The sequence below is a fragment of the Sceloporus occidentalis genome, unplaced genomic scaffold (assembly GCF_023333645.1).
Source record: "Sceloporus occidentalis isolate IW3139 unplaced genomic scaffold, rSceOcc1.0.p SCAF_77, whole genome shotgun sequence".
Classification (NCBI taxonomy): domain Eukaryota; kingdom Metazoa; phylum Chordata; class Lepidosauria; order Squamata; family Phrynosomatidae; genus Sceloporus; species Sceloporus occidentalis.
Window position 1 is genome coordinate 259,472 of NW_028317057.1, and position 15,892 is coordinate 275,363.

The following is a 15,892-nucleotide window of genomic DNA, read 5'->3' on the forward strand; positions in this document are numbered from 1 at the left end:
GAAGAAAAAATACAGATCATTTTGCTGTTTATGTACTTCGAAATCATATAACGTAGCATTAACCTGTTAAAACGGAATGTTATGTAGCCCAACAGACATTCTCTGCATATAACAACAAAATGTGGTTTCCTAAATTAGTCTCGTATTTCCCAGTTTACACACAATTATGAATGTCTGCGGTTCTGTAGATAGTTGGGCAGGTCTCCTTCCCTTCCAAAATGGAGAATTGTTTTGAGTATGGGGTATTAATGTGTGTGGTGGAAAAAAATATACCATTAGATACATTTTGCTTCTGTAACAATGTGTTCAGACACAACTAACACTAAAGGGATGCTCCAGCCATCATATACACTTTAGGTGCCTTCTGTTTTCCAAATGCATGCAGTGCATCTGTGTGAAGTCTTCCAATTAAAGCACTTTTCTCTCCCTAATTGGCTGCTTAAGCTGATGTATCCTAGTATGTTCCCCACACTGACTTTTCCGTAAACATTTTTTTAAATGCTTCTATTGCTTTGGCTTGTGTAATCATTTCACACAGCATACAACGAACACTCTCCACCCCTTTGAGCTTGCGTAGTGCCCAACTTGGACATTTTGCATATGCAGTAGCAGATACCAAAGGTCGGGTTGGTGACCAGGACAGCCAGCATTTGTTGTGACTTTTCCAGACAAGTGAGGTCTGTTGACAGTTTCTTGTACTGTACTCTAATGAAAGCGTTTTTTTTCTTCAAGTAGGTTAAAATCTTTAACTAAACGTGCCCACATTACGTTTTAAAATTGGTAACATACAGACAATTTTTGGTTAACTAATGCAGAGGCTTTTTTTACAACAATAACGTATTTCAGACAAATAACAAAAAGCAGATCATGAGACGTGCAATTCATCTGCACGATCTGCCTTCTGAAAGGTCAGGATGCTCTGAATGTTATACTATCCACTGAAACAAATCAACAGAGATTGGTTTACCTAAAATAATTGAATATGTAAATTACACATTATATATAGAAAAGAAAACACATAGAAAATTTGTACAAATGTACACGTAATGGGGAAAAGATTTCCTTTGTAGATAGAAGAATGATAAACTTTCACACTTAATATGTAAATTTGGTAAAGATGATACCTTTATTAGAAAACTGACATATAATGGATTGTAAACTTTCAAGAGTATCTAGGCCTCTTCTTCAGGCAGATTGTACATTTAAAGCAGACATTGTCATACACTTATACATTAACATGCAGACAGTCATAGCAAGGTACAGAGATTATTAATGGATTATTATACATTCCTGTAGTGATGTTAAAAGGAAATGAAAATGTGCTGTCTCTCTCTCTCAAGGTTGTTTCCTTACCTTTTCTGTCCACTTCCGCTTCTGCAACCACTTCCGCTTCTTCATTTTCTATCTTTATACTTCTCCCTTCTCTTCTATCTTCAGTCTACTATCTTCTATCTTTGTCAGCATCACAGACATAACCCAGCAGGAACTTTCTCCAAACCGGCGGGACTTGCGATGACGTCTTCTCCTTGGAGGAGAGGACTTTATTGAAAGCACTGTCATTTTGCCTTATCTTGAACCCAGGCAATATGGCAGCGCTTGTGGTGACGTCTCCTCCCCAATGCTCCAATCGGGGGAAAGGACATCACCAAAATCACGTCATTTTGCCCTTACTTTTACTCTGGGCAATATGGTGGCACTTGCGGTGACGTCCTCTCCCCTATGCTCTAAGTGTTTTGTCTAGTGTGAATGTACTGACATATTTCCTAGTTAATAATACATATGTATGCACAAATAAGAAAAGGACAGGAAAAAGGTCATGTGACAAAATATGTAAAAAAATATTTCATTAAAAAGGCTAGTGTTTGTGGCCTTCAAGGCCTGGAGTTGTATACCACTGACCTAGATTATTACTTAGACCTAATTATATAGAGCCCTGAAATGTAGATGAAATACATATTTTACATATTCCTTGCTGTCAAACCCATGGTTTAAGTTGCATTACATCATTCTAATAGTGTCTGGCAAACCCATACATTCAGTTGCATTACACAAGGCACTCAATGGTTCTGAATGGTATGAGCGGATCATTGTAAAGCACCTTTACATCAGCAAGCAATTCTAAACACAGGTTTTCCCACACATTATGATACATGAGATATGTGACATGATATGGATGCAATTTAACCTTTTTTAATTAAAATTTTACATAAATACATTTACATTAGACATACAGCAAAAATATTCCATGTTAGAACGTCTTAATCATCCTCATCTTTGTTGTAGATTAAGATGGACATAAAGTCAAAGAATTAGGAACAAAAAAAACAAACAAACAAGAAAATCAGTCTCAAAAAGGGATGCCATTTAACTTACTGTTTTGCTGACATATGTTGAGCTTGTGTTCATGCAGTGTAGACCTTCGCTATTACAGCAACCCCCACATCTGTACACGGATACACAAGGAGGTTTAAAGAAGGTGTTTGTTGCAGCTCCAAACTCTTTCCCCACATCTACACATACTTCACGTGGCATGCACAGGGTTTTTCTCCACTCAATTTCAATGCCTGCCAAAAAAGCATTATGTCATATGTTAACAAGCTGCCATAAACACAAAATAAATTGATATGAAACAAACATTTTTGGAGGAGCACTGATGCCTCGATTTGTAGGTTCTGCATGGAAATGTAGTAAGCGGGGTATGGGTAAAAGATCAAACCACCACTTGCCCCTTACAGCACCCTGAAACTCTATTAAATGTCTACATTGCCTTATGGAGAACTTGGCTTTGCATGTTGGAAATGACAACATGATGATCATTAGATTTTGTTCACCTATAATTTCCATAGACATCCAGAATAAAACAGTATATAATCATTTGACGGAATACCATGGCATGAAAGTATCGCAGTTCATGGATATGTGAATGGATTAAAGTTGCCACCAGTGCTTGTACCTGGTGGGGAATAACATTAACCCCACTGCTGTCAGCATGGATGTGAGTGGTGTGGGCAGACATTTAGCAATGGAATGTTTTGGTATATGCGAACTCTAAGTAAATTGTAGATTAGACCTCATTGAATCAGTTAAAGTTAGACAAGCTTATCTCTCACTCTTATTCCTCCTTTTGATCTAAATAGTCCTCCAATGCCTATATTTGTAACACATTTCTTCAAAGCTCCTACCTTTTAAGGCGGCTAAAGGGCCATATTTACAAAACTAAAAGGTGACCTTTAGATGTGTACTGTTATGAGGAGGGATAGAGCTCACATCTGGGACTAAGTAGGTTAAAAGACTATTACTATAATATTTTTGTCAACATTTTAACATAAATATAAGCATTCTTTGTGGTAGTTTTTTTGCAAAAGTATTCAATGGAAGCATGGGTGTCTAAAATTCAAAAAGAAGAGAAAAAAAATCTGCCCCCATGAAATTTTGCCTAATTAATAAGCATCAAAGGGGAGAAATATTTTCTTTTAAAAAAATGGGTCTGGAATAAATTTAGTAAAGTACAAAAAAGGAACGAAAACTGGAGGTAGGTCATACTTCACTGGTTGCTCTGAATAATTCAATACATATTAATAGTATTTAAATAAAAATAGATTTTTAAAGAAGTAAAGTAAGAAACAAAAAAACAGCATTTGGTTTTTGATACAAGTATTGTATATAATATTGCCATTGTTTTTCAAAAATATTGATTTCAACAAGGATTGCTAAAGTAATTCTTTATTAGATAAGTCATATATAGAAATTCCCTGTGCTTTAATCTACGGTGTTTTTTTAACACCGGTTTGTAAAGATGGCCATAAATAAACAAGGTTTTGTTTGTTTCTTTTAAGTAATTATTTGTTTAGTTAACATACTAGACTGCAGCCAACATTTAAAGACCATCAGAATGCCTGACTTTCAGGTTTGCGGTCATTACCATTGAGCTAATTAGTAGTAGTAGTATTGTGCCTTATTCCTGCACTTACTTTTCCAGATATCAGCATTGTAATTGTAATGTGCAGCTGCAAATTTAACACTATGATCTCTTCTAGCATCAAAGCCGGATAGTCCTCCTTGCCTTAATTGACACTTGAACATTTTCCAAGATTCCGGGTAAAGAAGTGTCATAAGTTCATCCACACTGGACACAGCCCGTAGTTGCTCTTCCAATTCCTTATTTAGATGATCCTTTTAATGAAATAAAATAACAGTTATATTATATCAAACTGTCTGTTATTATGTTTTATACAGTTTGAAAAAAAGGTAGTGAGCACTATGTGGTTTTCCCCAAGCAAACCCCCTTCATTTTTACATTAAACTGCTACCCTATTAAAATTGCTAATAATAACATCAACAGCTTTTTTATGTTTTCAAGCAATTAACTGCTTCATTGACAAGTGATTCAATGTACAGCTATTCAATTAACTGAATATAATGGACATCACATTGGTGGTGATTTAACACCAGGTCAGACTGTCATATGTTGCTGCAGACCCAAAGCATTCTTGTTTGCATTGGGTCATAACTGTGTTCAGGGCAGGCATGCTTTCATGCTCTGATGTCATGTTTTAATTCTGTAGTCACTTAAAAAACGTATCCCTTAGACTCTTTCTAAGAAGCCATGTATTTATCCACACAAGGATCCTGATCAGAACTGAAAGACCACAGAGATTGATTCTCTAACTAATCACATCTGTCCCATATAATGCTATTTAAAGCTCTGTGTCAAACTGGCAACCTTTCAAAATATGCCAAAAAATGTGTTCAACACACAAGAGTTGACTGAAACATTTCTAGCTATTCTAAAACACTGTAAAATTAGCCCAGTTGTTTGTACATTCCAGATGTAATTTCTCAACAAATGAAGCTGTCTTCTTAACGCCAGTGGTCTGATTTAGAAAAATGAAGTTGCACAGAAAAATTACATCCTGATGTTGATAGTGTTTATTGCAAAAGCTGTGGTTTCACTTTTTTTCCACATGCCCCTCTCAACAAGTATTAAAAGGTCAAAATGCTTATTTTCCTGGCAAAAGTTACAGTACTATTGATGGTGAAACACAGTAATAATGTCTGTCATATTGTGTAATGCCATCATTTCAAACATGGCAGGCTATGAAACATTCAATAACTGCTACTTGAACGTCACAAAATAATTTATAATATTTCTCTCAATGGCTAATCTTTGTAAATGCAAATATTATCTCATCTGGACTGAAACGGTAAACATGCCTTCTTGCAACTATTTACATTCACAAAGTCTGTTGACTTCAAGCTGTTTGTCTCAAGTGAAATGTAAATATTTTCATTCTTAATAAAAAAAACATTTCTAGGCATCCTAAACAAGCAAAAGAAACTCTTAATAACAGAACATCTATGACATAATGGTGACATATAAACTGCTTATAATGCAACAGTAGAAAGAAATTACAATCGGCTCTCCTGATGCCCTTGAGAAGATTACATTCCTGTTAATGATGGCCTCATCCAGAATGGATTTATCATTTTTCTGACTGGTCTCCCACAAAGTCTTGATGATGATTACAAAATTTCCAGCAACTTCCAATATCTACTATTGCACCACAACTATCATATTTTTTAACTGTACAACAGCTGGATGGTAGCACTTTATCCAGTCCTGATCTAGATCATGATTGGCCATCTAATCATGCGTAGAACATTTTTGATCAGATAATTCATTGTAGTATACAGTATTGACTATAATTTTATTTTACCTGGACCTATCCTGGACTGAAAAACAATTTTTGATATTTTTTAGATGCTTCTTGTGATTTTGCAAGGGATCTCTTATGATCTACATCGTTGACTGGGGTACGGAGACTAATATTATACACTGCGCTGGTCGCTAATTAGTAAGATTACAAGAGTTAAATAATACTAGTACTAATGCATTGCAAATGCATTATGACTGTGTTTTTTGCAGATATTTCCTCATCCATAATTTGTCACCTTTGAAATATGAGACATAATTGACCTCTCAGGGCAGTGTTATCCCATAAATTAAAACATTCCACCAAGACATTTGAGATTTTCTTTAGACAGTGGGATTTCTATGAAGTTGATATTGTATTACATTGCAGGATTTTAGCTTGATGTACAGTATGTTTATTTAGTGTATGAATGAAAACAGTCATACAGCAGGATGTAAATATGCATAGCACGTAGTGCTGTTCACTAAGTATCTTGTTACAAAACTTGGAACAAGTTAATGATTAGAGCTGAAAATGGCATTCAATCAAGTGAGGATGCCTTCGGAGGTTCTTCGGATGATTACTGGTTTAAATCAAGCCTTTCTACAACCCAGCAAAATAATTACCAGCCTCTTGAATTAACCTCAGCATTTTCTAACTTTGTGGCAAATGTTCCCCCTTATAGCCTTAGGCTATTATGTACCGACAAATACTTTTGAAACCCAACAAACTATGTGCCACCTACAGAAAAATAACCATATTCACAATTTGTCTCTTAGGTTTGCAGAAAAGATTCAACTTTGAGTTTTCTCCTTGATCAGCTTATACACATTTTTAATATACCGTTTAAACTGCACCCTTGCATCATTCAGGACAAACAGCATGATATCAACTGATTACAGATTGATTTTGAATGCTACATACACAATGTCAAAGAAAAAAAAAGGAATGCTAAAGGAATTTTATAAACAGTACATAACACAGACATACATTGTCTGTAATTAACCATTTAAATAAACATTGGCCATTACAGCAACAGGGTTTTTTATAACTGCATTCTAAGTACATAGACAACATGTAGCTAGTCCCCTCTTTGCAGCTGTAACAGCTTTCATTCTTCTGGGAAGGCTTTCAACAAACTTTTGCGGTGTTTCTGTGGGAATTTTTGCCCAGTCATCCAGTAGAGCGTTTGTGAGGTCAGGCACTGATGATGGGTGAGACAATTTGGCTCACAATCTCCGTTCCAGTTCATCCCAAAGGTGTTCGATGGGATTGAGGTCAGGGCTCTGATCAGGCCAGTCAAGTTCTTCCACATCAAACTCGTCCAACTATGTCTATATATAGAAAAGGGCGATTCCCAAACTGTTCCCACAAAGTTGGAAGCATAGCATTGTCCAAAATGTCTTGGTATGTTCCCTTCAGCATACCAAGACATTTTGGACAATTCTATCCTTCCAACTGGATGAATGGGGAAAACTCCCACAGAAACACTCCAAAAATCTTCTGGAATGTCTCCCCAGAATAGAGGAAGCTGTTAAACTGTAGCTGCAAAGTAGGGGAGATCAAGTAAATATTAATGTCTAAGTATTTTGGATGCAATGTCATAAAGTCCCTGTTGGTGTAACGGTCAGGTGTCCCAGTAATGTATATACATATAGTGCATATACATTACATTTACTTCATATACAGAGGCAATTGTTGAGTAAGTGATTCAAGTAATATGTAAAGCCAATCACATGCCAATTCAAATCTCTTACTCAATTATTGTTCCTTTCACTATCCTCTAAACCCTGTGACTCCCCGTAATAAGCAAACGGAAATATATTTCTTTTAGAAAACATATTTTGTTTATGGATGAATTAAAGTAACCAGACCCTAATCTAATGTGAGTTATCATAGCTATGTAGTTCTTTAACTGTAGCCATTAAGGATAAATGAGTATCTGTGTTCATTTCAACAGATTTAAAGTTGTTAGGCTGAAAGAAAAAAACCCTTGTGTGTGTCACAGTTTCCCCAAATAGTATGTTTTGAGAAAGGCCATAAAATCCATTAGTATTCTCTTAGCTATTTATAGTTCCTCTAAATGAAATAAAACCCCTGACAAAAAAAGTGACCAAGCTGCTTTAACCCAACACTGTAAATCTCCTTTTATTTGATAATTAGCATTTAATCATATTACTCAGAAGGGCTGCGTTTCTACCGATGTGTCATTTGTCTTTTGTTTCTATTTTCTTACAAGCAAATTGCTGAGGAGTTGAGTGTGAAACCACATCCTCCCACAGGAAAGTACTGTTTTTCTTCTACTGGACATTGGTTTAGTCACACCACAAATTGCAATACTTGTTTAATCAGTGTTGGAATGAAAATATCCTGTCTTCCAATGTTATACAATGATAGTAAATGTGCAAGTCTGTAGTCACACTAATTACATAATTGACCAGATTTTGACTGGCTGGTAGACCCAACTAATGGCTCAACAAGTGGTATATTTAGCCACTGCCCGGTGACGATGACCAAGTTACTGTGAAGTAAGTACACAAAGGTCATGGATAAGGGAGATATGTGGGTGGAGAGTGTCAGGCATGTCATGATATTCCCATTCTGTTCTGATGGACCATAACACATTTTGTTATGTTATTAATTATTATGTAATTAATACCAAAAAACACTGAACTTCTTGTTCTTGTTGTGTAGTACTGGAGTACTGTGACCCTACATAAAGGAGTATTGTGACTGGAGCACTGTGACTCTACATAAAGGAGTATTGTGACCCTCCAAAAACTCAAGAAAAACCTAAGCTTGTAGGGTATTCCTGTGCTAGTTTCAAACTGGTACAATTGTAGCCCACTTTTTATATTTTAGTTTTAATAAATAGTGGTATTTGTATGAATATGGCTACAAAAGAAAGCCCCAGTTTTCCTGCAAAAATAATAAAAAAAAATTTCTGGGTAAACTAAATAAGAAGGAAATTGAGGTTTTAATAAAGATATAGCAAAACACAAAAATGTTGTGGTCTTGATGTATTCAAAAATAAGTGAAAAAGCCACTTAAATGAATGGAACTACTGTAAGCCAAAAAGTAGTAGGTATCATTTACATGATTAACAGTAAAGTAGAATAATAAATAGGACACCATTTTTGTATTGCAATGCTACAATGTTACACCACATTTACATGCCAACAAAAGAAAAAAGACAAAAAAAGCTTCCTGTAATGTCCCTTTAATCTGAATTTTCTCAGAGATAGATGTGCAGTTTACTGTGCTAGTAGAACTCATGCAAAATAACCCCATTGCCTTTCTTTGACTGGACTATTAATATTAAGTTTGAACTATGACTGCAAAACATTGAACAAAACCAAAACAAAGGAAAACCAAGCACATGCCAAGAAAATGTCAGATTGTGGAAACAGGTATGCAGCTAGAATTCTACATTCTGTTTCACTAACTTAAAAAGAAAAGGCCCACAAAAACCAGGTTCTTTAGTACAAATGTAACCCAGAGAGGACCAATTGTGTCCCTGCAGGCAGCTATTCTACCACTAGGGGGCAACAAGCACGAGTTTCTTCCGGTTTTATCTTTCATTTCTCTTTTTGTTGCTTTTTCTTTTTCAATTGTCTTTTGTCTGCAACTATAACACATTTGCATCAAATTTTTAGAGACAATTAGGTTTCGTATGATCATGTTCCAATTGTTTTTAGTAAGTCATCAACTCTGTAATCAGGTAATACTAAACAATCTGGAATTTATTGAAACCTGTCATTTATTTATATGTTTTGCCTAGTTACTTTACGTGTTTTGTAATGTCATGCAGCATGCCCCTGATGCCACAGCAGTTATCAGTGACTGTTAAACCTACATAGAATCACAGCAGAGTCTTAAAGATAAAAAAATAGGTTACAAGGCTTATCATTCTTGCAAATGAGGCTGACACTGATTAAATATTTTATCTAAGGCCAAGTACTTATAAGTCATTTAGCTGCACAACTAGAAGTACATTAGCAATCTAAATAGAGCTGTCATATGCAAAAAATGCACATGCATTTCACAGACCAAAAGACAAGACTGCATTTCTCAACGACGACAATAATGTACATTTATTTGATGCTGCCCAACAAACCTGCCATCGTTTAAATGTACAAATACTGTCTTTAACCACCTGTATGTTATAAATTCTGTAAAAACAACACAGAAAAAGGACCATAAATATACATCATAGCAAAGTACGACCAGCACACCAATAAAGATAGCTGGAAAAATCTCATTTATTTACAAAACTAAATAGCTAATCAGTGGTGGTAGTCTGAAGAGCATTTGGAACAATATGCAAAATTGCACTTACCACCCCATCCTGTCTACTCTTGTCCCTCCCAAGGGCAGATCTAGAGCCTGACCTCGGGAGGAGGACTGTTGCTGTGTTTAAGGTGATAATAGAATAAATTTGATAATTCAAAATGATCATGTATGGAATTTAACTGCATTGCAAAAATGCAGTAAAAATTCTGCATTGCAAAAATACCTATCTAAGTATTAGCATACCTGGGAACTCTCCGGGTTTGACCTCTGGGTCGCGGGGGTCTTGACATGGCCCGCTTCCCGCCCATTTTCCCTTTAAATGGTGGTGTTTCCCGCATCCGTCTGCAGGAATGCCCTTGATGTCGGCTGGAACGCCCCCGACGTCAGTGGGAACTCCCGCAACGTCTGCAGGAACTCCCACTGACGTCAGTAGGAACCTTCTACTAACATCAGTGTGCAGTCCTGGCCACATCATGCAAGGGAAGGCTCCAGGTAGCCGGAGCCCAGAAGTTCCCAGGTATGAGTATTAGTGACTTGATTGAGAAAACAAACGTTATGGAATGAACATCACACAGTCATTTCATAAATAAGGATTAGCAGAGAGTTTAAGCTAATATCGAGTTTGTCTGCCAATTGTAGTTTTGTCATTCCCTTTGATTATATATATTGTAATATGACAGCGTAAATTGTTGGCATTATATAAATATATATAAAATATATATATAATAAAAATAATAATATGGAAAGTATTGTTATTAAAACAGTTCTTAAAAACACACTAGAATTTTACCGTTTTGCTCCACTGCACTGAAACCAGACATATGTGGGAAAAAATATAGAATGTTTGCAAATGATTCTACTAACAACATAAAAGTCCGTGTGGGAGATCTGGATTTATCACAATTTTATTAAATTGTGCCTTTTATAACAAAACTTAAAACACATAACAAAATAGATAAGTAAGATTCAAACGGAGAAGTAAATTAGTTATTTATTTTTTAGGGCCCTAACCAGCTTGGTGCCTTATGACTACAATGCAAAATCAAATGCTATCTCCGTTAAACTCAACGACAATTCTACAAAGCTGACAAATTTGGGGCATTGCAAGCCTTAGCTATTTCAGCTTTGCAATGCCTGTTCAGAAATATAAAGATTCACCTTAGTTGAAAACATCAGAGCTTTCAGAACTTTTCGAAGAACATTGAATTTCAGAGTTCCACTTGCTAAGATTAACAAGGAGGCAGCCAAGTTGTGTAAGAATTGTCCACAACCTGTGAAAAATGAGACAGAACATCTACCATAAACTGAAGCACATTGAAGGAACCAATGTTTCTCATTCACTGAAGCATCGTACTTGCCATCTGGAATTCAATTTAATTATAGTTATTTTATAATCTATAATAATCTAATAATATAAGACATTACATGTTAGTTATTACCTTTGAAACAATAGGTTTCTGTTCTCATAGTTATATAAATTGCCTTGACTTGTAGGATGGACAAATGGATATTAACTGGCACTTTAGGCAAAGATTATTTCAAAGGCACTGTAGCTTTGTTATTTTTATGATTTTTATTATATTGGTATAGATTTAATTTGAGAGATAACGTGTTCTATTTTCCATCATGCAGTAAGATACCAAATGTAATTACAGCTATTTTTAGACTTGTTTATATACCTTTAATAAAGCTGGTGCATTTCTTTAAACAGAAGCGGAATTGTTCTTTATTACCGAATTACAGAAATAGTTGCTACACTTAAAGTAATCCTGGGAGCTCAGATTAATTATTCAGCCTTGCATCTACGGCAATGCTAATACTTAAATAAAAAATATTTGGAATAAACGGCTGTTATAGCTGTAATTACTTGAGTTGAGACTGAGGGATGAAATTATTTATTGTCACTACAGAAGAGTATATCACAATATCAGTATCTGAATAATTAATATTATATTTTCAAGGATAGAGGAGAATGTAATGTAATACTTAATTCCAATGCCCTGCAAATTCATTTCTTTCCTTTATCTAACAGTAAAATAAATTCAAAATATTCTCAGAAGAGGCACAATCATAAATCATGAGTCTGTATGACTATAATAAATCTACTTTTCACGCACATTTCTGCTAGGACATTCCCATACATTCTCCACCAGCCTTTTGGATTTTGGACAGTAGGTGCCCAGATGTTATTGAATACGTACATGTATTGTGTGCCTCAGCCACTGTAAACAATGTCAGGAAAGTGTAAACTATCCAAACCTGCCGCAATAAATGTCCTTACATCATCAAAAAATCTTTCATCACATATAACCCCAACAAGCATTTATTATAAATGGTAAAAAACCCAATAAGCTATAGTCGTTGAATGCATGCAAGTAAAGCTTGAGTTAGCCAAACAATGTCTTAGGCTAAGAAGTTTAAAGATAATGTTGACCTAGGGAAAGATCTGATTGCCTTTGGTGTCAAGGAGAATTTGTGGGGGACAATATTGAAGTCTCACTTAAGGTATTTTTGCCACTTGTATCAACTTATGTTGGAAATTTATAGACATAAAGTCATATACAACGACGTAATAGTTTAATTACTTGTAGAGAAGCTAAAGTAAGTGAGCATAGTCAGTTGATTATTAATGGTTTTTGTGCTTATGAAAAATCAAGGACAATAAAGTCAGACAGAATTGGCAGGTTAGCGACACACACCAACCTTCTACACCTCTCAGATTTCTGAGCCAGTTGACATGACACAGCATAGTTATAAGAAAAATCACACACAACTAATTATGTTCTATGTAATGTATAGTTATTGAAAGGAAATACAATTATTTTGTTCAGTCTACATTTTCTTACAAACCATATAAACCCATACACCAGGAAGTAAATATGTCGGAATTTGGACTTTTTCTTTTACTACCTAACAATACCTACATTAATGCAATATTAGTCACATATGATTTTGAAATAAAAGAACAGTCATGGAATAATATTTATTCAATAAAAAGTCATCCAAAAGTTCTAAGTACATTTTTTCACATATTTACATTACATATAAATGAGTTAGAGTGGCCGTTTTTGGGCTGATATTAAATGCACCTGTCTTGATCATTTAGCATGATTTCTGATGATTCTGGGGTATCAACCAGCAGTTAATTACGTTTGTTACATTTTATCGAAGTCATTAAATGTAACAAGAAGTAATTTACTGTTGGATGAGATCCCAAAAATCTGGGCCAGGTTCTAAATGAGTAAGGTAAGTAGAAGGAGGGCGAGGTGAGTAAATAATTAATGATAATAATGATGTAGTATTGAACATGCATTGGGTAGGGTAACTGTATAGTATAGCTAGCATACATGTGGAAAGCACTGTGTATTGTGCAATGTGTATAGTGCCACAGTGAATTGTTTGGGATGCTTGTCTATAGGCTAGGATGACTATGTACCGGGTATTGGCAATGTGTATTGGCTGTGTCTAGGGTGGTGTAAATACATTGTAAAGTTTGCATGTGTATAGGGCAGTGCAACTGTCTACAGGGTAGTATGAATGTGCATAACGGTGAGTGAGATAATATTCCACAGAATTTCTTTAAAACAAAAAACATTTTCTGAATTACGTCCAAACCTAAAGGTCCGGAAACAAAATTTGTTGTCCAAAAAAAATGAATGTGGCAAAACAAAAAATTGGTCCAAAACAATTTTGTACCATAAGTCACATTTTCACCATATTGTCTCACTAGTTTAAAATACTGTATATAAACAGAGATAACTGGAGAACTCGGAATACTATAAACGCACAGCGCCTACTGTTGGTATGGATTGCCAGGATTTAACTGCTACACTTAAAAATCGAAGTACTAAAGGAAATCGTATCTCAAATTCAATAAACAGACCAGATGGTTAGGACAGGATGAGATCAGAGGAGGTCAAAAGGAGAGGCCAGGGTCAAGTACCTGCAGAATCAACAAATGGAGAAATGCTCCCAAAGATCACCAAAATAGGCTCACTATACGGGAAAAGGGAGAGTCCGAGTTAAAGAGTTGTCTGGACAGGAGTTGTCTAGCTGGAATGTAAGGTCACGGCATCTGGCCTCATTCTAAATAAGAAAAGGCACCGAAAAACAGCCAGAGCATGGGACAAGACAAAATCTTGCACACAACTACTGTATATGGGGACAATACAAAAACCAAATGGTAAAGTCCTAACAGATTACATGGCTGGACATCTGAGAAAACTTTACTCTGCTAGTGAAATCAACTTCATATTGGGTGAAGTCACATCATAGAGACCTACTGCCAAAATGAGCTTTTTGTTCGCTTGACGGGTTTAAGAAACAGCTAGGACTGGGATAGAGTGTTCTGCCCAAATTTGAAAATAATGTGTTTTCCTTTTTAACCATTATTTTATTTGGTCTGTAATATCTAGAGTGATCTTAAGAACGTAGGCGTCCACAAATTCAAGTGTGTAATTTTTGCCAAAATCCGATGTTTACAAACATGAGACTTTTGTATTTAGAAGGATTGCCAGATTAAATAGTTTTGTCATATGGACGTGTCTAGGAGTCTTACTGGCACCTCATTTGTCTTAGAAACATTTTTTTTCTAATTCTTGTTTGCCATCTTGTTTAAACTTTTGCTACATACATTTTTACAATGTTTTGCTATTTAAAGAAACAAATAAAGCAATGCATACATTTTATATGGTCCATGTACTCTTTAATAGGGGTTTTATATCTTGTATAATTTCTCCTCTGTAGAAACATATCGACTCAATTCACATGAAATAAAAAATTACAATCTTATGTCCCTCCAATCAGAGATGGGGCATGACCACCTTATCCGATTGTGCCTAAGAGACACATTCACTATTCATTCAATATTTTGAATTATGACTTGGTGACTGTTTGGAACTACAGTTAACTACTTGGAAATAGCGGTATAAAGCCCAGTTCCAGATAATTAAGTTAAAGCAGCTCTATCAATGTTTTCTTGGTCAGCTCTTTTTGAGCGCACCCACACATTTTGTAAAGAGTGTAAAGTTTATTTGGTGTAAGTTAAACTCATAACTATTTTTATTTTTACTTTGGTACATTTTCCCAGTGTCAAATACAGTTAAAATGAGGGACTGGTGGTCAATTCCTCTAATATTCTGTACTTGAAAACATTGCATTTGGAATTCAATAGTAAAATAATTCATTGTTTGCACAAGCATATCTGTATCATACAGCGTTAAAGCAGCTGTAGGGTGCAGGGATAAAGCCAAGTAAAAATATAAGAGTTTTGGGAGAAGGAAAGAAGAAATCTAAATTATTAGTTGGATTTTCACTCGAGTCCCATTTTATTAGGGACCTTGCCAAACATGGGGTTAAATGGGGTCTTTGAAAACAAGACTTTTGAGCAGAATGCCTTAGAATATGTTTAGTAATGCAAATCTGATTATGTGTCAACCACATTATGTGTCAACACACCTCTGTAATTCTTACAATGTATAAATGTATCTGTTTTGCACTGCATTACGGAATACCCCTGACTATATCTTAGTGTCTAGGACAGTTCTTTATGTTGATAGATTTAGGATTAAAAAAATCATGCTATTAAATAATTTCCTCAAATCAGAACATCCCTCGAATGAAGCTATGACAACTTATCAAGTCTTTACTCAGGATCCCTGTACATCGTTCAATAAAACCTTATCCTGAATTCATAAAATGAAGTAAGATGGAACCAGTGTCAATGATACTTTTGCTTAGTAAAAAAACTTTTTTCATATGAGCCAAATTATTGTAATAACTCAGGCAGTGGTGTTTATTTGCAGAGGGAGAATATATATATATATATATATATATATATATATCTATATATATATATATAGATATATCTATATATATATATATATATAGAGAGAGAGAGAGAGAGA

At 35.2% G+C, this 15,892-nt stretch overlaps 1 protein-coding gene across 1 annotated transcript in view; it reads right to left on the bottom strand.

Moving 5' to 3' along the window:
• LOC149285548 (vascular endothelial growth factor C-like) overlaps positions 1-15,892 on the bottom strand; it is a 141,397-nt gene that overhangs the window by 20,811 nt on the left and 104,694 nt on the right. Inside the window, exons 2-4 of the mRNA XM_089495162.1 lie at positions 11,145-11,257; positions 3,972-4,173; positions 2,374-2,564 (exon numbers count right to left, since the gene is read on the bottom strand). Of these exons, the coding sequence (XP_089351288.1) occupies positions 2,374-2,564; positions 3,972-4,173; positions 11,145-11,257 (506 nt within the window). The remainder of the gene's footprint in view (positions 1-2,373; positions 2,565-3,971; positions 4,174-11,144; positions 11,258-15,892) is intronic.